Consider the following 23,894-nt stretch of genomic DNA (forward strand, 5'->3'; position numbering starts at 1 on the left):
GTTTGGCATCAGCTCTATGAAAAGAGAAAAGCTCATAGAATTTGCATTTAATGAGGTAGACAAAGGTTTGATTCCAATAATCTCTTGATTGTCCCTTGTTGCTTCAATATAAATACATGAAGAGTCAGACACAACTTAACGACTGAACAACAACAACAAAAAAACCTTAGTTGAATACCATTGGTCTTGTAAAACAAAAATGAAATTAAAGTGATGCATCAGGAAATACACAGGACAGGAAGGTGTGTAATTCACTTATTATAACAGATGCTCCAACACTCTGAAATTATAAAGGTTTGCCAGTTTCCTCCCTAGCTTTCTCAACCAAAGGTGGCATTTTCAATCTCTTTCAGACTGTATGGGTAGAAGGGATTGGAGATATTTGCATGATAAAATATGTATATAAATCTTATAGAACATGTCATTATGAAAATGGCTGGAAGTTCTGCCTCTTAATTGTATCACTCTTGCTACAAACAGGTGAAATATACATAGTTTACTGTTACTATGAATGAATAGTGTTTCTGTGAGTATCACAATTTAAAATTGATATTTATATGTGTAAACAAATGTATTGATAGAAATGCCATTGCAGATTCAACTTCAGCAGGAAGTAAAAAGCAGCAGTTGCTTCCAGGGTTATTGAAATTGGTTTCCTATGAAATTTATGTTAAACTGGCAAACCAACTGTTGTCATGACAATTAACTAGAAAACTTCATTTTCCAACTAAGCTAATATGAGATTGGAGGGCTATTAACCCATCTTATATACTCTGTCAAAAACTGAAGCAAAAATTCAGCCTGATAAAAATTACCATCTCTGAATACTAGCTGTTCAGAAACATAATAGCTGTTCTGGAGGCTAGGCTAGCTTTTGAGCAGGAAGGAAAAGGAATCAATGTTACCAAAGCCCTCTTAGACACAAGCGACAATGCTGAAAGGTTTTAAATATCTCTTGAATATTAACAGTATTAAAATATTTATATCTTGCCCTTTTTCATCTCAAAAGCAATTTACTATAATAATGTGGGTACTGTATATTTCACTAGGATAATATAAATTAGAAAAAGGTCAGATTTTATTAGACTATTTCTAAAAAGGCTTTTCTACCAGTGGAAAGAAAATCTTTGTCTCTGTACATGTGATTTCAGGTTTGTTTACACAGGTATCCATGCATTACTATGGTTCTTATTGTTTGAGTACTCAAGGTTTATTTGAGGTGGTGTAAATTCCCAAAGCTGAATCCACACTACTCTGTCCTTTGAGTACATTTTTCCACGTTTTTCTGTATCAGTGAAGGGCACCATATGGGTATTGCAAACTCATTTATGATTTTAAATAATATCCCAACAAAAAACAAATGCAGAATTATCTGTTATGTATTATTTCAATGTATATCCTACTTTTCTGCCCATAGAACATTCATGAAAATGAGATGAAAATTCCCACATGATTGATCTGTGATGGTTGACAATATACTTTGCATGTAAATTCTTATGTAAGCTACCTCATGATGCTGTAATCATTGGGATGAACTCAGCTCTTAATTACTTTATTTGACTGCCTATGTTACATGTCATTCTTTTAAGGTGCTCAGATGTGAACTTTTATTCTCTCTTTGTCTTCTTTTTTCCCCCATTAGATAGCCACAATTCCCTGGGAAATAAGAACACTGTACTCATCAGTTCCTGAAGATGCAGAACAAAAGGCAGAATATTTATTTGTTAAAGAGGTACAATTATCATTCTTCGCTCTTCTTAACCTTGGACATAGAATTTTTGTGGGAGATTTGTTTTTTTAAAAAAATAGTAGAGTGTTGCAACTTTCAACATCATGACCAATTGTTCTCTTTCCTGAGTATTGCTTTTCAGCCTCAGATATTAAAGCTATGTTGTATCTGTTACTTGGCAATTGTTCTGTAGTTCTTCCTAAATGTATATTTGACACAAGCATGTGTCAGCACCTAGCTGTTCTTGATTGATCTCAGAAATCTAAGCAAAATTGGACTTGCTTAGCTACTTGGATCGTTAGTATTTAGTTTGTCTTTGGGCAGAAGATCATTAGGAAATCTCAGAGCTGTAAGACTGAGCAGAAAGAAGAACCACTTCCATATTGTTGCCTAGAAATTCCATGGATGTGACCAGGAAGTCATCAAAAATAAAGCTCATTTTTATGTTGTATTTTTTTTATGATGTTTTGTTTTCAACTATAAGTCACTATGTGATTTGTTATGAAGAGCAGTGTGTAAATTTAATAAATTCATACATTATAAATTGACATTATCTGCACTGGGAAATAATATATTACCTGAGGAGAAGCCCAGGTAGTTTAAAGTTAGCTATTTTTATTTGTTGATTTTTTCAGCCTTTCAATGAAGATGTGTAAAAGCTGTGTTAGTTTAAGATGCACTTGGACTTCCAAGTTTTCATTTGAGCCATTATTAATTGAAATGTTAGAATCCTGAAAGCTTCTGCATTTTTATTTTTATTTTTTTTTTAGTTCCTGTCCTATACCATGTGGGAAAGGGAACTTGAAAACTGCAAGACAAATGAAAAGGAACCCAGTTCTGAATCATCCTGGTCTGATTTTGGGGGGGGGGGGGAGCAATGTTTTGCAGACTCTGTGATAATCACCCTTGCAACAATTAGGTTTTTGTATACTGCTAAGACTTGCAGTAATCTAAAAATTTAATAAATAAACAATTAATGTCAGACAGCACGTGGGGCATTCTTGGGAGATTAATACGGCAGAGTGGCATGCCTCCTGGCTATGTGGACTCCCAGTGCAAACTTCTATAATGCAGTCCTCCATTCTTCTGTGTTTGTGTGCGTACACAACAGCTCTATCTAAGATTGTGAAGCAGTTTTCATGGAGCAATTCCTATCTATCTTCAAAGCTACTGAATCTGATTGTGATAAGAGCACAAATGTACTCTCCCAAGGACAGAGCAGGTGTTCTTAAGTACAAAGGACAATAACATTTGTACTTGAATAATAACATCAGTTTAAATTAATCAGAATGTATTCATAAATTTAAGAGGTAAATTCATGGTTTTATCATCAATTGAAAATAAAGAATAGCCGCCAATGAGAATATTTTACTGTTCTGAATCAATAGATAAAGCATTTTATGAAATTAAAAAAAAAATGCTCTCCAGTTTTGTTGTGCTCCCACTTCATGTTTAGTTTGTTTTGTTCTTTGAGCTATGTACTCCTCAGTTTTTACTTTCTTTTAGAAATGCATGCAAATAATGCCTTTTCAGTGCATGTGGTATTTTATTTTTTACTAATTGGTTTTCTTAATTGGTATTCTTAATTTGTAACTTTTTTCTCCCGATGTCTTACTTTGGTACTTTCCTGGTCAGCATTTATTAGACCAAGCTGAGAAAGCCAATATAGAAATACTTTGAAAGAAGTGTTTTGCAGTAGACATGCAAAGAATTCTCTCTTCAGATAATGAAAGCAGCTACATCTTTTCCCACAACTCTGCAGCTACCTAAAATGATCTTCCTGGCTGTTTCCACATGCATGGTCATGCAGTGGTTGTGTCTGCATGAGCAAATAGACACAACTACTAGGTTCTTCCAAAACTGTTGCACAGATCTGGAAAAAGACACAGTTGCTCTTGTGATTTGAAAAGAGGTGCTTTATATATTGTCCCACACATTATAAAATGCCTGTTTGGAAGAGTTTGCACACCTCTAGCTAATGCCAACTAATACATTAGTGCAAGCTCAGTGCCTATTAGCTTCAAATCCTAAACTGAAACTGTCTTTCTTTTGTATAGTTGCATTTTAGTCCAATCAATAATATCCCTCAGAGAAAGAAGTACACATTGTCTCTGTATGCAACAGTACAGAAGAAAATGGCTTCAGGCATAGGAAGTCTCCTTTAGGGATAGGGCTGGTGACCAAGCAGCATTATTCTGTACATTCCCATAGTACCCTTATGGCCACCACTCCTCCTGGAGCTGCCACAGTATGTCATAGATGTAATCTCTATTTCTATACAGGAGACTAACTGAGATAAATTGATACCTGGGTTTAAGAGAAGTAACCCTACCATGCTTACTCTTAAGCTAGACCAGTAGTCCCCAGACTCTTCAGCTCATTGACCCCTTCGTGACGTTTCAGATGGTTCAAACATTTATTATATGAAAATAATTTAATAAATACTACTTTAACTCATAGTACTATGAATAATAATAACAACAACCACTACTAATGCTGCAATAATGGATAGTCCCATTGACCCTTGGGGTCAATATTGGCCACTTTGGAGAACCCTGAGCTAGATTATTACCATTCTTCATGTATCATTCACAGGCCAGGGCATGTTTAAGAAGTTTATAGGCAATATATTGCCTCCTGCTTTTTCTGTCTTTGCAGAGAACATTTTAAGAATATGCATATCTCAAAACAGTGATCTGATTTAAATCTATTGAGGAGTCTCTCTATGAACAAAATTTTGTAATTAAAGCCCCAAATAAGACTTGAACAGAAACACCTTCACACATCGTGACTTTTGTACATTTATGGAAGCTGTTTTCCTGGTTTAGCTGATTTCCTGAGTTAGCAAGGGCTGACTTTGATAAAGTATCCTGTTTCTAGTTGTGATCTTCAGAGAAATGAGCAGGACCTTGAAAACTTCAAAAACTGATGCTCAGCACAGTAGCAAGGCCAGTTCAGGCTTCACTGTCTTTCTTGGAACGGACATTCATTTCAGAGTAGAACTTGACACATTTTTATCTCGAAAATATTGCAAATTGGCAAGGTTACAGCTCAAATGAGCCCTTCCATGGAGACAAAAGAAGTGTGAGAGGCATGATGCAGTAGTAAATGAAGGAAGATGGAATTATGATTTCAGTGGGAATTTAGTTAATGGAATTGGGTCAGGATATAGGATTGAAACTGCCTTCTTCAGTTGTAAGGCATATGTTCCACTCTCCATCTCCAAGCCTATATATGTAGTCAGAAAGCTACGCCTCAGCACAAAGTATTAGTAGTAACTAAGTTTTTCTTATCTTTCCTATGGTTACCATTATTGCCAAGGTTCAGAATGAGGATATTCTGGGTTTCATAATTGTTCCTATAAGGTTCTTCTAATATTAAAAGATTCCATTATTCCATTTAACTTTGTATCTGAGGCACTGTATATGTGTCATGTAGCATCCCACAGGTAGCTATATTTCCTTATTTTATTCTATCTACTTTGGTTTTCTTCCCTCTATTTCTTTAACAGAATTCCTCTTCTATTTATAACGGAAATAGTCTTAACATTTCCTGTCAAACATTCTGCACCAAGCAGGGCCAGCTTGTCCTGCAGTCTCTAAAAGGAAAGAATGAACAAGACCTTGTATATTTGATATTCAGGCTGTAGTCCCCTCTCTCAGATTCCAGGTAATCTCAAAAAATTATGAGATTTTTAAGGAAAAAACACAAGAAACACTCTAAAACATCCTGATTATGTAAGCCATGCAAATTAAAACCACTGATTCAGAAAAAAATCCCCAATTATCTGTAATCTGGCTCCTAAAAAAAGATGATGTGGTAAATGTTAGCAGCAATGCAGGGTCTCAACTCAAAGCCATATTTACCTATGAGAAAAAGCAGTGGCACATGCTAATATGTAGAATTTGATGCATTGTGCTCACCTTTTGGAAACAAGTGGAAGTAATTATGACCCCCATAATTACATAAGTGCATAATTTATATGTATGCACACAAAAAATTGCAAAATTACGGAAAGTTGTAAATATTCAGCCGGTGGAGAGAAAAACTATTACTTTAGTGTAGATTCTTTATTTTATTACAAATTTCTTATTTATTTATTTGTTTGTTTGTTTACTTATTTATTTATTTAAACAATTTATATGGCCACCCAACTCACTTACAGTGACTCTGGGCAGCTTACAAGAATCAAAATCTCAATACAAAACCCACTCTACCCACAAATTTCTTCAAGCCAAGTTTCTTCAAGCTAAGTGATAAAACATAAAATTAGTCCTAATTTGGACTGATTTAGGGGGCAAAGGTTAAAGCCCATCTGTTCTCATACTAGGCTCCCAATTCATCTTGGATCTCTGCACTTATTCTGAATTTTTTAAAATATGTAACTGCTAGTTATGTCTTTAAAGTAACAGAGTTTAGTCTTTATATCAGAGCAAAACTCTTTCTTCCCTGAACTAAATTGGGGCCCATTTCACTATTGCACTGAAAGATTTATACTTAAGGTTTTAAAAACATTTCTCCTTCCAAATTATGGCTTCTGAAAATATTTTGGTAGCTACAGAAGGGGGAATATGTTTCAGAATTATCTACTCTCAAACTGAATTGAGATATATTTTTAAATAAGTTTATGATTTTTGAAAAATAACCCTATGAATACAAAATACTATAGACAGTATCGCTATGTAAAAAACTTCAAAGTGGAGAATTGATCAAATGACTTTTTTAAACTGAATGCTCAAAGCGAATGTCAAGTAGAATTAAGTGCCTTCAAAGGGCTTCAAAGAGCTTTGTGCTTTCTGATTTTGCAGTTTCGAACAAGGCTAGAGAAGGGTGGGATAGGGAGTAGAATGAGGAGCATTCTGATATTGACATGAATTGCTGTTCAATAAGTTGTAATATCTCCCCAAACTACTGGCCGGGGGCAGAAGGGTGGGGGGAAGGAAAGAGATAGATCCAGTGTGTGGCTTTTTGTTTGTTTGCTTGTTTGTTTGCTGTTCTTGTGTGATCCTGTAATATGGTCTCCTTTGAGTCATACTCAATTGCTGGTCATTACATGGAAATGTCCCTGCTGTTTCCCTGGCAACAATATGAAAGTAATTTGCCACTGAACTTTTCTGGGATGTTTCTTCAACTTCCCTAGGACGTCCTAGTGATCTCTCATCTAAGTGCAAATCAGGTCTGATCTTGCCTAGCTTTTCAGCATCCACCAAATCTGGCTGGGTGCTGCATACTTTTTTTTATCCATATCCTCCCTTAACATTCAATTTACTGGTGTGATCTGTAAAGTAGTTCCTGTTTGTATCCAGTCAGTCTGCACTTCTTCAGCCCCCTCTTCCATTCTCCCTCTTCCATTCACAAAATTAAAACAAACAAATCTCTGTTTTCTTTCTTGTCACCTTGTCTACTTGGCCAACTCATTCTTGCACTGAGTGAATTAGTCGTTTTTGTTGCATGAATGGGTCTGAGATAGCATGCTTATTGTTAGACTATTATATATACTAGTTACACATTATATAATAGTATATTGTATTTGTCTATTTATAAGTATGTATTTGCATGCTTATGAAGTGAGTCCACTTCTCACTTTATTTTTAAATTAAATTAAATTAAATAATTAAATGACATTGCACAAACAGCATATGATGTTTCATGGTCAGAAAAGGCTAAGCTTGTCAGTGATCTGTTACCTTAGAAAAGCTACACGTCAGAGAGTAGTGAACTCTGTGACACTTAGTAAGAGCTTACCTTTTAAATTGGCTTTGAAGTATAATATTTTTAAGGCAGAGAAGGAAACTTCCTGTATTGGTTCATCACAATATCTCTGTGATGATAGACAGTTTGGAGGCTGCTATAGTGCGATTCCCTTACCCCTTCTCTTTCTGCCTTAATCAAGGTACTGGGGGGATATTTGAAATGCTATTATAGTGATATCCTTGAAGTTAACCAGTTGAAACTTTTGGCAGTTAATGTTGTTTATCATCCCCATTATTTCTATCTAATTCTGGCCAAAATGAATGAACAACAGAGTTTCTGATGTTTCCCCACAATAGTCTGTGGCTGAAACTTTTATTAAATCGAATCTCAAAAATGGAATCAATTTAAAACAAATCTTCTTCCCTTTGAATCTTGAATATTAGATTTTAAATGGTTCTTGCCATCTTCAAAGCTAGAATTTGACCTGGATCTTGGCTGCTTAATTAGCTTGCTGTCAAGACCTCCATTCCTCATCAACTGCCTTTGTTGAATTATATACACTGAAACGAAGACATGATTTCAGAAAAAAAATAATACATTTAGGGTTCTGTGCTATAAAATTTGTTTTCTGGTTATATATCATTTATTTGAATTTATTGCATAGCTTTTCCAAAAAATGTGCAATGACACCTCCCCCCCGCCTCACCCTTTGCCCCTGAAAAACTGGTTGCATAAGACTCCAGTTGGAGGTGTAGCAGACAAAAAAGGCAGATGGAAGGAGAAAGTAAAGAAGGAGTTGCTGCTGCTACACCACAGCCTCCTCAGCTGCTACCCCGAAATCAGCCATCACTTCAGTCAGCAATGGGGCCCCCACCAATCTCCTCTTGTCAGGGGGAGAAAAAGCACATCACAGTGACTGAGGAGGTGAAGGAGATGTGCATGGAGCACAGAGCTGCCTTTGTGGAGGACTAGAAGTAGTCACGTGATAGGGTTACCACATCTGAAAAAAAAATCCAGACAACTAGTAGATGGCAGATACTGTATAGAAAACTCCCATTCTTTGCTGCCAACTTGTCTTCATCCTGATCTTTGTAGCCTAGATCTGATGGCCCTACTGCGTGACCTCCTTCCTCTTTTTCTGCTGCCTGCCCTTTCTTTCACCTGGGCTTGGAGTTTGGTGCCTGAGCGCTCTCACATTGCAAGGCAGGGGGTGGAATGGTGGGAAGGCAACTGAGAGGTTTTCCCTGGATCCTGAAGAGTTGTACGTATGCTACTGTTCTGTGACTATGTTGCAGGAAAATATTTGGAAATAAACAGGGTATGGACCTCTTTAGGCAAAGCAAGGTAAAATAATTCAAATAATGCCACACTTATTTTGGTTACGTGTGATCACATGCTATTAATAGAGCCAAAAGTGCAATTGTAACATCTCTTTCCTTTTGTATCCCTAACCTGATACCTTGGACTAATTTGACAACAGGGCGACCCCATTTTGTCTAGGGAATTAAGTCCAATACGTCTGTGAAGTAAAACTGCTGTTTTTATATGAAAGAGATAATTAGTTTTAGTCTGAGTTCTTGATTTGTGCTTCCAGTATTTATCTGCAGGATTTTCTTTTTCTTCTCCCAGCATCTCCTGGTTGATATATGCCATAATAATATCAAGGGGGATTTCAGAACATAACCAGGGGCCTTTTCCATCTAAGTCTAGAATGATGACTGGCCTCAACTTTACTCTGTTATATTTTATAAATGTTGATAGGTGCAAAGTGAGATAAGTGAGTTTGTCCCTTTCTATTTCTAGGATTTGTAGCACTCTCTAGTTTCTAAATAAGTGGACTGACATGAATGGCAATTCAGAAATGGAATTTCTGAAACATTTTGTGCAAGGTCCAAATTCTATATAATTCTTCATACTTTTTTTTTTTAAGTTTAAGCAAGCCAGTTAATGTTTGAATGTTCTTCTTATTCTGCATATACAAGCTGCGCAAGTTCTATGAATGCAACTCCTTTTAATGAGTAAGAACTGATACATTGTACATGCCAATTTTGTATCTGTTTACAAATACAAGCAGACAAGGCATATAATTCAGAATTAAATCTATGTTGGACTCCTACTGTTGCATAACCATGCCATTGTCTCATATATAATGTCCAGCAACAAACATATCAGCAAGAGAGAGAGAGAGAGAGAGAGAGAGAGACTATTTTTTTAAATAATGTGCTTTTTGTCTGTCGCCTACTAGGGAATGAATAAAATGTGGGTTCTGTTTTGTTCCAGATCCAACTCACTGAATGAGCTTTCTCACAGGCTCAGATAGTAGCATGTACATGTTACTGATAATCAAATGTACATGTACTATTTAACCCAAACTTTTGCCAAAAATATACAGAGAGAAAAGCGTTCTTATTCTGCTAATCAGCACTGTAAGGGCTGGTCCTTCTGCATTTTATTGAACTTGCTCATATGCAAATCACATTCCTTTACTTAGGAAGAAAAGAAATACCAGCAAAAAAATATTGGAATGTTTTACTCCTCATTAGGCACTGACTCTTACCAATTTTATTTTGTTGCTTCTTACAAAATGTGTAGATAGGCAACCAAAGCCAAGGACCTCAACTTTTCCAAAGCTATTTAAAGTTTCTGTGCCTCTGATTAGATTAGAATTTAGGTCAGTTGTACTAGATCCAGTTACACGTATGATTAGATAACAGTGTGCACATTTAGCATACCACACAATTTGGTCTCTTTGTCACCTAATTATTGATGGATTTTCATCAGTATTTATTTGCAAAATATTGCAAAAGAAAACATAATAATTTCTTATTAAAATGAAAGTTGACAAATGAACTGGCTGTCATTATCAACATACTATCTTCTCCATGGCATTTAGATACAAAATTTGTGACACAGAAGCTCCACTCTTCTTGATTGTGAGCAAGCCAACTTTAGGGATTTGCAATGAGCTACAGGTTTATATCTGATTGACGCTTCAATACACTGAAAAGAGATGTCAAGAGGCACAAAAAACCAATTCATACTCTAGAAAATAAGAGCTATGAGTAATTTTTATTTTGGAGAAAATATGACAGTTAAGAGAAAACTGAATGCATTAATGGCACGATAAACATAATAAATACCATTGGAGTTTTATCACTGCTTTCAGTGGAATGTAAATTCTGCCATAAGGTATATGAGTAGAGCAGAGGATGTGTTTCTGAAAATATAAGAAAAACGAAAAGTTTAGGAGTTATTTTTTTCAGAAAACAAAGCTCCATGAGGGATTACAACAATGAATGCTTCTATGCTTGTTTTATCAAAACTTCTATCTGGAGAACCTCTTTTAAGGATACCTAGAATTCAGTTTGAACTGTGTTTTTCAGAGACCTAATCTAATTTTCACTTCCCAGACTGGAACACAATTACCTTTTTGAATTGTTTTTATTTCCAAGCGTTGCCATTCAGTTCTTAGGTCAATAAATTGCATACCAAAATACTTCTGCTAGAGAAAGTTGCATATTAAGGGTAAATGTACATGCTTGTCAAAACTATTTTCCTACTGAACCTAATTGATTTTCCTTATGAAGCTAATCTTTTCTTCTTTATTGTTTTAGGCATGTAAATATTACAGTTCCCAATGGCATATTGTAAACTACAAATATGAACAATATTCAGGAGACTTTAGACATTTACCACAGTAAGACACTATGTTTTCTTTTTTTAAAAAAAAATTGTGCTTAAATATAATTGTCTTGGTCACACAGAACAACTGCCTTCCGATATAGCAAACATTTTCTGCTTGCTATATCAAGAATCATGTCTTATTCTTCTAATAAATGCATTGCTGCTCTGGAGTGGAATAGGAGCAGATAACAGCTGCTTTAAAGAGTTGTAGACAGGTACTGCTTTCTTGTTCCCTGCTCCAAAGCACCCTTTGAATTATTTCCAAAGTGCTATATAAATTATTGTACAGATCAGCATATTCTGAATCCTGTTATCCTACAGCAGCCCACAGGTTTGTTGAGTTTCTTATTAAAACAAAAGATTCAGCTAGGAGATGAAGGCTATACCTTAAAGCAAGCTATTTTTTACCTGGGAGAAAATATTGGCCTAGGATCAGAATAGTCTCGAAAGCATCAAATACTTTCAGTTTTTAAAATATTAATTAGAACCTTGTCTTGAATTTTGTACAAGGATAATATGAACTAGAATAGGGCAGTTGCATTATGATGCTGGCATAACTGAAATGTGAAGCACTGTACTTGGATGATTCAATTGTTTCCATCTCTGGAGGCAAGTTGTATTAGCCAATACAGAAAGAGAAATATAGATTTGGAGCACTCAGCTATGCTTAGAAGCATATTTTAATAGATAGGAAGCTTCTACTTTTCTAAAAATATGTTTATGAGGAAGCTAGCAAGTGATGTGGCTCATTTGGAGACAAAAAGTCTGGCATAGATTTTAAGGACCCAATTCATGCATGATGTTTTATCCTGTAAACTGAGAAGTAAAATGTCAGAGAAGTATTTAGTTCACTCTGTAAACTATGACTCAGTCATGTGTTCAGCAACCAGCATAGGGCTTCCATTAATAGCTGACTCTTGAGTTGTTGTTGTTTTTTAACAAACTGTATTTTTAAAAGGAACAACAACTCTTTCATCTTTTTTAGTGTTAAAGGTGCTTGTAATTAAGGCTAAACAAAACTCAATGTTTCTAAGGTATTTCAGAAATACTTGTGGAATAGACTTTTTGGTATCAGAAATTAGCACTGAAATATGAAAAAGATCAACCATAATTCATATTGTCATGCTCTCAAAACATAAGAAGAAAAAGCATGAATCATTTTCCTCTTTACAAGCAGTGTGTTAAAACTATACATTAATTTGCATTTACTAAAATGAAAATGCATAACTGAGATCCCCAAATCTATTGATTTAAATTATGCTCATGATACTTAGCACAACTTGTATATCAACTAAAGTTACATGACTGCAGTGGGAATTATTCTGTAGTACATGTTCTTTGAGTTTTAGTTCTGAACTGAGTTAAAAAAAAAAAAGCCACAACTAACTCAGATTGACACCCTATTGAGTCAGGTTGTACTTTTAAGACAGCCCCATCCCCCAGACAACATCACTTTCCCAGGTGAGAAAAGCAAAATCTTAATATCTATGATAGCTATCTGCAAAATGGCTAATTACAATATTATTTATTTATTCAATTTATGATACATCTTTCTACCCCACCAATACAATTCCCAAAATAAGTGCATTCTATTGCCTGAAAGCAAGTTGGAAGATTTTTTCCCCAGTGTGAGAAAGATAGGAATCTGACAGTGAGGGAATCCTCAAATGGGCTCCTCCTGGGGCTCCTCCTGCAAATCTTAATAACTAGAGAAGTTAATCATGTGAAATTGGTCTCTTAGATAATGAACTTTTAAGCCATGTATTTTCCTGTGACAGTACTTCCAGGTCCAGGTGGCTCAATTTTATAGAGGTCTTCAGTGTCATAGCTGAAAGAAAGTCTCAATTATCTTCAGTGAATTAGTCAGCGCACATCTAACCATTTTGAGGGAAACTTTAGGAAAGTGATTGAAGTTTTCATTTCTGTTACATAATGCATTTGCACTCATAAATGAAGACTGATGTTTTCTGATTAATGTGGTGGGTTTTGCTTTGCTTTGGGAATTAAAGGTTTTTAAAAATTTGCAATTCTGTAAAAAATCATTGCAATGTATCTTACATTTTCAGTGACTGAAAGTCACCAAACAGCCCACACAGAATGGGGCATAGGCTAGGAGGCAATGTAAAAATGCATTCAGATTCTAATTAAGAATGTATTTTTTAACATTTCTGTTCATGACCCTAGAAACAATTGAGGGTCTACTTCAAATGCATTCAGATCATGATTTTCTCACTTATTTTAAGTAGTCCTTCTGTGTGTTTTAGTGTTTTATTATACACACTAAGACATGTGACCCATCCCCCAGTTCAGTGCAGGAAATCCAGTCCAGGATGTGACTAGAGCATCCATTGAAGGATCCTCCAGGATTTCTGATGTACACTGTTTCTGTTTTTTATGTTGTTATGCTATGTTATGGAATTAAATTATTATTTGCTGCGCAATGTTGGGTTTCACTCCACATTTTTAACTATTGTAAGTAAGCAGTGATCTCCATAGTTCTTTATGTTATAGGAAAGTATAATTCCTATTTGCCTATATCTTAGCAGCACCACTAAAAACATGTTCTTCCTTAGGCATGAATACAGACCAGAGAAACTTCCTTCACATTCTTTTGAAATTGATCATGAAGATGTTGACAAGGATGAAGTAAGCATATGAGTATCCACTTTCCCTTTATTAACTCTAAATGCTACTAGATCTAGCAGAGTAGGCATGGCCCAGATCACCAGCAGTGTCACATGGTGAGGCCTAAGAAGTGTGCATTCTCTGTAATGGTATCTGTTCTTGGAGATTCAAACAGCCACAAACCTGTTAGTCTACCACAAAGATCTGCTTTTCTCTGACAGTGGGGCCAGGATGTTAATGGAGCCCAGGGTGGGTGTATAGGATATGTTGATAAGGTGTTTGTTATAATGTTTCAATGTGGTTTTTTAAAATTTATTTTTGCCTATGTTTTTAGTTTTCTGTTCTCAACCCAGAGTTCCACTGGTAGATGGGCAGCTATATAAATTTGTTGAATAAATAAATATTTTTTTTAGAGGAAACAAATTTATTTTATCACCACTTTTTAAAGAAAATTATGTATCTAAAGGTCCTGAGAGGTGTTACTGTTATTAAAAAGTCCATAATTGTAAATATCCCAGCAGCATATTCTGAGTTTTTGTCTCTTAGGAAATGAAAAAAGTCAATGCAATATTAATGTCTTTCAATCAGGATACAACATCTCACTCTTCTTCGAAAGGCGGTGGTGGAGGAGGAGGGAATGGAGTTTTCAAATCTGGCTGGCTTTATAAAGGGAATTTTAACAGCACAGTAAATAATAGCATTACAGTTCGGGTAAGAAAATTACTACTATTTTCTATTGTAAGAGGAGAGCAATGTTAGTCTATGATGGTAAAAAAATCAGAAGAAGCCTAATACCAGACTCATTCTTATTGTTTAATATCTGTCCCCTGACTTAATTCTCACTATCATTTTTTTCATTTGTATTTTCACTTGGTTGCTTAGCTCCAAAATGCAATCAATGAAAGTATGTTTAAGCAGTAATATGAGCATTTAGCTGGGCATAAGATGTACTGAATTCAGTGGAGGGTTCTGAATAAGCCTGTATACTGTTGCATTCTAAATAACATTGAAGTGGCCAGTCCCATTGTCTACTGAAAATATATTCTTCATGATTATTAGTAGAGTTTCATGTAATATTTTCTATGAATTAAACATCTGTCAGAAACAATTTGCAGTACAGCCAATTCTGTTTCTTGTTTCCATATAGTCATTCAAAAAACGCTACTTTCAACTGACACAATTGTCAGACAACTCATACATAATGAACTTTTATAAAGATGAAAAGATCTCAAAGGAACCCAAAGGTTGCATCTTTTTGGATTCCTGTACAGGGGTGGTGCAGGTAAGTCAGCAGTTTTCAAAGTATGGATATGTTTGTGTGTGTCTTTATTTCCTCTGCATTTCCTCTGCCATTTTTAATTTTAACTGTTCTTTGCTCTTGCTGACGAGAATCCTTACAAATATCCTTTCTCTGTAAACACACTGTACAATATGTTACATGCAGAACTTCTGATCGCGCCTACGGTACATCCTATGTTAATTCTCAGTCTTTCATTGTAAAAACCAAATCTAGCATTAATCTTAATTAATTTTTCCATATGTATAGATGGAAAGACTTACAATTAAGCCACATACGAAAAACAAACAGATCTTTGTCTGAGCAAATACTTATCAGTCACAATTCTCATTTGTTTTTCAGTCTCCAAATAGCTCAATAACATTTCTATATTTTTGTCTCCTTCCACCTATCCTTGCATGTCACCTAACAGAATAACCATTTTTCCCAAACTGCCTTCATTCAGAATGTTGCACAATACACTCCAAGACTCATCTTTCATTGTCATCATTTATACAGCACAGCAATCTATGAATTTTTGCATTCACTTTCACCCAGCACAATCGAAAGGACACCAGTTCATCAGTTTGACATATATCTTAGCCTTTTTATTCATAATTAACTTACCCTATCATTTCCATATATATATATTCATTAATTCTACTCCATAACATCAGACTGGCAAATCTATGGGTTTTTTCCATTTCTTTCATGAAATCATGCTTTTTATCATATATTCCTCTTACATTCTAAATGTCTGTTTTCCATACACCATAGCTGTGAACAAATTGACTCTTAAATATTGACCTCCACTGACTGTTATGCCTTTGGTCAACTGAAGCTTAGATAGATGATTGATAGATAGATAGATAGATAGATAGATAGATAGATAGATAGATAGATAGATAGATAGATAGATAATTAGATAGAGGTGCTAACTAGGTATCCACCATAGGACTTATATACAGCACTGCCCCACTGCCTTGTGGCCAGGATGGGCAGGCAATCATTTCTGGAGGTCAAGTTCTGAGCCAATAAGCCACAAGTGTAACCAAAGCCAGTTTTAGACTAAGCATGGTCAAATTATTCAGTGCAAGCTAGAATATTTAACCTAAAACTACCTTACAAGCCAACAAACCTTTGCTCACATCCCACCTACTATATAAATTTATATACTATATAAATGGTATATACAATGTATGTACAACTATATACAGAGTACTGACACATTTGAGATGTCTGTAACAGGAAGATCTTAATTGTGAACCAGCTAGATAGACTCCCAATGGAAGAAATTTTAATAATGTTGTATTCTGCAAATTCACTACTTCCCAGAAATAACGTAATAGCAAGAGAGAAATAAACCTTCGCACAAAAAAAAGAATAGTTTCAGGGAGCCTCCCCTTCTTCCTTGTCAGAAAGAGCACTCATCTCTAATTATTGAATGCCTGGGACTGCAGAACTAAAATAACTATCCTACTCTATCCAGTAGCCAGGATTATATTATATTATATTATTATATTATATATTATGTACTGTTTATGTGAATTGTGGTAGTTGTGTATCTATCTCTGTATGTTGATAGAACTTGCTGGAACACACCTTTGGGGTCATTTTGATCCAAATGTAAGGTATACGTTTTCTAAACAAACAAATTAAAACAGAAGGATTGGCATTGGAGGAAAGTTGCACTGAAAATATAGTATGGGATAATCTAGTAGTTATTATTTTCCCCTATATAAAAGGGATTTTGTGTGTTTGTATGCATGTGTATGGGTGTGTGAGAGAGAGAGAGTATCAAGAAATAAAATATTGGGAGAAATAGATGAACAGAATTTGAACCTGAGGAAAATACGGATGTGCAGTGGAGGGTGAAGAACAGAGACCAACAGACCAGGTCTGGATGCCAGCTACCAGAGACAAGAATTGTCATGGAGCAGGTCACAGGGAAACAGTTCATCGAGGCAAGGACCAAAGGATGGCAACCAGATATAAGAAATTTAACAGTTAATTGCCAGGCAGCTAACCATGTTTGAGCCAGCAACCTAACAGATCAAAAAAGGCTGAGGTGATGTGGAAAAGACTGTGTGACAGATGCGGCTGGCAAAGGATAAAAGGACAAGCTGGGCAGATCTTTGCTGGAAAACCTCCAATTCATGCTTATCATCTATAGAACTCTTCTGTCTTCCCCAATCCCTGCCCAGGGTATAGCATGGCAAGTGAGCATGAGTGTGCATGTGCGATGCTTAAGCAATTACACAGTAAATAATAAAAATTTTGCAGGTTAACAGATACTGTGTGTGTTGTGCATTCTCTTGAACGTTTCATTACTGAATAAGGTCCTGCTCCTGAAAGTGTGTGACTTTATCTACTCAACTTCTAACCATACCCCCTTTCCCGCTGGCCAAGGCTATACAGCTATGAGGCCTCAGACGCATCTATCTAGTTTCTGGACTAAGTAGAACACAGGGAGGTAGAAGGCTTGAGCACCTCAGTGGAGCATTTCAAAGAAGAAAATAATACATTAACTATAAACAGAAGAATTTGTAGCAAAGGATTTGTTTGCTCCTTTAAATGGAATTTTAAATATATAAAATGGAATTTTATTTTATTTTTAAAATAAAATATTTTATTTTAAAATATTTTAAAATTGACAGTTCGGCTTTTTTTCATGAACAAAATTCCTTGTGGCATCTTAAATGTATCACCTGATGCTTTGTTTTTGCATCAGCATTCCAACATGGGTCCTCAATCTGAAAAATCTTTGCTTTTTTTTTTGGTTGACTAGTTAAAGTTAACATTCAGTTTGATTGCACTAGAGGTTTTCTCCTGATTAGAGACACACTTCAGGCACAAGAAGATCAACTTTGCTTTTTCTGAATCCCATTAATTGAAAAGCCACAAAAGTTTTGGTTTGGGGGAAAAAAAAACCTTTCCTCATTATTTTCCTCTTTCTTTATTTCAACAGTTAAGCTTTTGTTTCTCCTGTTGCTCCCTGTTAGGGAATAAAGCTTGACTTCTGTTCAAACATCTGTGCTATTCTGCTGTAAAACTTCCTACCAGCTGAGTTCTACCAGCTGATCTAAACAATCTTCTGATCATCCCTGATAGCTCAGGTTGATCAAGTGGTTCAGAGAGATCTGAGATAATTCCGATGGGCACATGGAGATCCGTGTGCATAACCATTTCTCATTTCAGTTACATGGAAGAGCTAACCAAATGGCTTTTTAAGGCATGCCTAATGAAATTTTCTAGCTCATGTTTGCATTTTAAAACTCTACCTTATTTGTCTTTGCCAAATGGAGGGAAAAGATGCAAATATTTTCTGGTCCACTGGAGTGCCTCTGACTCATTACAGTATCTAACTTAGTTATAACATGTATTCATAGCTTTCAACCACATAAGATGTAATACAGGTTTTATCTAGTCTCCTTATAAAAAGGCTTTACTTCTTCTGCTTGATGGGGTCTTTTTTTATAGCAAGGATAAAATAGCTAGTTGTTGTTGTTTTTTAATCATAACCCTAGCTGCTGAAAAGGATGGAATTTTGTAAAAGACTCTAAGGGTAGTATGTTCAAAGTCTGTTGTTGTTGTTGTTTTCTTTCAGCAACAATGCACAGCATTATATATTATTTTAAAATTATTTATTTAGTTATTTAATTTTTATACCAGACCCTTAGCAGTACACAATAAATCAAAGATAAACCTATATTTGGTGCCAAGCCAGTTAGGGCTATATAAATTAAAACCAGTAACCAGCACTTTAAATTGCACCCAGAAATATATTGGGAACTGGTGCAGAGCCCATAGTATCTTCATAACCCATTCCTGATGTCTACTGCCAGTCAAGAAGCAGGCAACTGCAATTTGTACAACCTGTAGTTGCTAAATAGTCTTTAAAGGCAGCCCTATGTAGAGTACATTGCAATAGTCCAACCACAAATCAGGTAGTGATGATGAATGAATGACCACTGCAAAATCCTCCCACAACTGGCATTCCAACTGAAGCTGAACAAAGGCTTTCTAGGCCATGGGCTCCACCTGCCCATTCATCAGTAGCCATGAATCCAGCAGGATCTCCATGTCATAGATCTGGTCTCTCAGGGTTGTGATGAGGAAACAGCAACTCTGCCAAGCTTGGATTCAACTTCAGCATATTTCTACCACATACAGGCTTCCAAACACCAAGACAAGATTTCAAAGACATCATTGGGATGGTCTGAATGGCAATGTACAATTAGGTCTCATCAGCATATTGATGACACCACATCATAAATCCACTTGTTGTAGGATATTCTATAGCTGCCTCCCCAACCCCCCAAAAGGCAAGGTGTTTGATAGTTGTCAATTATGACCAGATCCAAGGATGGCCTCCTAAGGATGCAGTCTCCTTCAAGGCAACACCCCTTCCAAAGCGATGCATTGACCACATCTTGGATGCCACCTTCATGCCCCCTCTCACCCTATGCAGATATCAGGAAAGGTATAGCTAGGCCACAGGTGCCAAAGAAAATGCTCAAGAACACTATATGCACTTCATTGGAAAATAAAGACCCAAAGGAGTCCCAGATAAATTAGCAAGTCACTCCAGTCACCACCATGGATTCCTTTCATGAAGAGTCAAGACTTAAATGAATTTGAGTGACTTTGTCACTCCTGTTGCTAGCAGTCATCAGGCAATCAACAGAACTGCATGCCAGATGTTTGGAAAATTTCCCAGGTGCCTCCCAAAATCCATTTGGATCCATAAGAAATGTGGGATAGATCATTTGAATCTGTCCATTCACCCTGCATATGTCCCAGGTGGCAGGCATTCCTATCTGGACTGTGAAAGGATCGGACTCGGTGTAATGCTCCAAGGCTAGGACAGCATCTGCAAGTCATGCCAGAGATAATCAGTCAGGGACATGCCATAATTCCCATGGAAGCCATGAACTTCTGAGCTTTCCCAGATCCAGAGTCATGGAGCTTGGTATCACCCAACACCAACAGACAAGGGTATTGCTTTTATCCAGAGTGATCCAAAACCTTTGAAGTAATAGAGAGTGGAAATCCATTTTTATAGCATACTGTACCACAAAGGGTAGTGTGGTGTATCACCTAATTCTATAGTTTATTATCCTTAAGAAAGGTTTGTTTTGCCCTGTTAAGTATTGGGTAACTTTCATTGTAAAAGCCTGTAGAGTAATACCTTGACAAAATCCATCTTTCAGTTTCTCAATTTTTCTGAAAAGATGCTTCCAGTTTTACTGTCTTGTTTTCAGTATGCTTTATTCTTTCTTTCAGATGTCTTTTTTTTAGTATTTTTGTGCTTCCTTTATTGTTAAAAGTAGTTGAAAGTGGCTTTTATATTTCTCAATAAATCATTAAATAAACATATTGACCATATTTAATGAATGTGATCAAATTTTAATACATTTAAATTAAATTTTGGTTTTTGTCCAGATACTATCTAATTTTTTCTCCAGGTCTTGCCCACTTCTTGGGGTATCACCACCAGCATTACTCAAAAATCATACCCCCAAATGTTACTTAGTTCTATTGTTAAATAAATGGAATAAAATCTTCTACAGTCCATGAAAGAACCTGTATTCATAGCTGGTTTGCTGTACTATCAGAAGAACCAGAATAAAACAAAATCTTATATAAAAATTGAACAAGAGCAATCACTTAAATTGATGTGTGGGTTTAGGGATGGGTAATTCCATCTCTAACATAATCTGGTCCAAGTCTGGAATAGCTGCTCCAACCTATATGATGTGGTATTTCTGACATTCTTCTTGCATGTTCTAATGTTCAAGTTTAAATTAAATGTGGGAAATAGCTAAGTCAAAAGCTCACTTCTCTTTTAAAAAATGCATTTGAAAAATTCTCTGTTAACTTTGCCACAGAAGGAATCATTTTGCTATATATTTGGAAATGAAAAGCTTTTGCATTACATCTTCTATGCCTTTAAAGATGCTGAATTATTGGTACTTTATCTTTAAAATGCAGTGTATGAAAATGCTTTTTCAAAAAAAAAAAGTTCAGCATTCTGCTCTTGAATTTGAACAATTTCATAAAAGTGAAACATACTATAAAATGCACAGTATAGAAAATATAATATTAATGGCATATGATCCTTATTTTGGAATGCTATTTATGTTATGTCATATTATCTTATGAATGTGTATTTTGTTTATGCATTCACCAAGGATTGGCACCTTTCAGTTACTGTGAGCTGTTTGCATATCGATAGGTTTTCCTATGCAATGAGGTCATTAGACAGGACATTCTTTATAATCCTTTCCTTCTTTGGAACCCTGCACATGTACACACAGAAACTTTTTTTTTACGGTATAAATCTTCCAATAAACTTGACAGATTTAATTTTATTTTTACTGTCAAGAAGATGATAACATTTCCTTAAAAATTCAGCAGGCTTAGAGTAGGATAAATATGAGTGGGGTGCTTTATAGTAGTTTTTACAGATACTTTGCATATTTTATATGCTGATTTTAACTGTCTTATATGTATTATAATGGACTTGTTGTTTTAAGTTCTTTTGAGGTTTTGTAAGCTCTCCCTAATATAAGCCATATTGCTAAAATAAAAATTCATAAATAAGTAAGAGAAGATGTAGACACCACTTAATGTGTGGTTACTCCTATTTTATTTATTAAAAACTGTATGAATTATTCATTCAACCATACGAATGCTACATAATGCCTGCCATCAGATGCTGCCTTGCAATCTGACATTTCTGACTATGTCACCTCTGATACATCTAATTCTATTTTAAGATCATCTCCCTCCATATCCTTCTACAGACAATGCTTGCTGCAGACATGGGGGCAAACTTAAAACATTACCTTCCTCCATACAAGCTTACCCAGAATCTGGAATCTTTATCAAAAGCTTTGTTTGATATGCCTGCCACACAGAGTCTAGGGTTACAGCTAAAGTTAATATATACTTTTCTGTAGCAAGTCCTATGAAATCCCTTTTTTTTCATTTGTTCCACCAGTTTTAGACACATAACACTGATATTGTTCTTTTTTAAGCCTTTCATAGTCTATGGTTAATTTTTAAACTGTTTTGACTCATTTTAAATAACATCTTGTTATTATCTTAATTTTGTGAAGTTTAATTTTATTGAATTTTTTATCCATACATTTTTATTTGTACATAATCAATTCATAAATATTGCAATAAAAGTAAATAAAATAGTGAAAAATTCAGAGTGGGAAAAGGAGTCATTCCTCCCCATCCATGATTTTGCCCTAGTAGCATTCCTTCTTCATTTGGCTCCTGTTCAACCAAATGCAGCAAAACTGACTTGATTTCCCTGAATAAGAGCAGACTAAATGTCTCCAGGATCAAAGAAGATGCAATATCTAAATCTGTGCATGATCTCCATAGAAGATGACTTTCCTTCCTTCCATTTTTGCTCATTGAAGCATCTTACTGTTTTTCTACTTTTCTATAATCAAGCAAAATGCTTTTGACAATTATCTTTTCAAAGCCATAGGCTGCAGAGGGTAGGATGATGACATGATGATTTTGCCAGCAAGAGTAGGATCTGGCAGCTTTTTTCCTCATACTTTTTCCAAGTTTGGGGTACTTTTAAAGATATTCCTGGAAGGGAATATCTTTTTTTCTAAACAATGTATACAGTCATAAAGATAAGATTCAAAATGCATTGTTATTAAGAAAAACTGCTTGTAAAATTGATATATTAGATAAATTATTATAATAAAAGTCTGCATTAACATAAATGCATAAACTATGACTTTATGTGAACACATCACAAAAATTATATTCTATCATTTTTCTTAACACACTTCTTGAAAAATCTGAAACCGGTAACAGAAGTTGAAAGGGAATTTGAAAAACAAAAGACTGAGAGAAACCAAATTGCACAGATTCAGTCTTTTCCTATTGAATAGAGCACTTTAAGACACTCCAAAAATAAATATTTGTGGACCTCTTGATATTTCTGAAAGATTAGGAACTTTTCAAAGAGCAGACATTTTTCATCATCTTCCAAGCTGGACCACACCTTCATTCTTCAAGTGTAGAAAAAGGATATACTAGATAAATATTTTGATTTGTACCAGTTTTAGAACAGTTGGTGAGAAAATCTGATGGCTCAGTTTTCCTTTCCCATGCTGTACTGCTAAATCAGTTTAGGGGAAGAAATATATAGGATACAGCTGCTCTTTTCAGTTGGCAGCAGCTGAAAATGGTTCCCAGGTGACTAAGCAGCTGTCTTTGAACATTTTTTACATGGGACTTTCCAACATGTTAAACTGAAAGCAATTTTAGCAAATATTTGACAGTTCAGTGTAATAGGGAGCAGGTGCAAACCATGATCTATTGAATGTGCACATAATGTCTCATATCTATGGTCTCTCTAATCAAAGCCTCTGCCTGCCCATGGAGCAGTAGTTGGGAGTTTGGGAGACCTTCAAGCCAAGGACCTGGTCTTTCAGGGGGAGTGCCAATCCATCAAGCAAAAACCTGTAACTGTCAGCGAATCTTGATAGACAAACAGCACCTCTTGCTGGGATTCATCCAGTCCAGACTCTAACAGCCTTCAGGGTCAAGAAACTGAAGGCATCTCCTGCAAGTGTTTGTCTTCAAGATTCCATCAATTTAAATCAATGTAGAAGTGAAAATACAGATATCAGAACAAAAATATAGAAATAAGGAATGCAGCAGTTAAGGACCCATATGCACACATGCACAGTAAGCATGCATGTACTGACTCAGTAAAGTTTTCTTTCTTTAAATTTTTATATGTTGCTTTTCCAAAGCTCAGAGCAAAGATCAGCTGAAACAGCCACCACAATAATTTTGATGGGTAACCCTGGAAAATTAACTGGGATATGAAGAGGTGCTTAC

The 23,894-nt window shown here is 35.5% G+C and overlaps 1 protein-coding gene across 8 annotated transcripts in view; it reads left to right on the plus strand.

The window, feature by feature from the left end:
• The window catches only part of DOCK10 (dedicator of cytokinesis 10), a 189,566-nt gene that overhangs the window by 84,202 nt on the left and 81,470 nt on the right, over window positions 1-23,894 (plus strand). For all 8 annotated transcript variants that reach the window (XM_088131651.1, XM_088131644.1, XM_088131646.1 and 5 more), the window contains exons 3-7: window positions 1,643-1,732; window positions 11,038-11,120; window positions 13,681-13,753; window positions 14,321-14,443; window positions 14,880-15,014. In XM_088131651.1, the coding sequence (XP_087987777.1) occupies window positions 1,643-1,732; window positions 11,038-11,120; window positions 13,681-13,753; window positions 14,321-14,443; window positions 14,880-15,014 (504 nt within the window). The remainder of the gene's footprint in view (window positions 1-1,642; window positions 1,733-11,037; window positions 11,121-13,680; window positions 13,754-14,320; window positions 14,444-14,879; window positions 15,015-23,894) is intronic.

The sequence above is a fragment of the Python bivittatus genome, unplaced genomic scaffold, assembly GCF_059951505.1.
Source record: "Python bivittatus isolate LINGU-HERP-01145 unplaced genomic scaffold, Pbiv_v1 ctg000980_np1212, whole genome shotgun sequence".
Taxonomy (NCBI): domain Eukaryota; kingdom Metazoa; phylum Chordata; class Lepidosauria; order Squamata; family Pythonidae; genus Python; species Python bivittatus.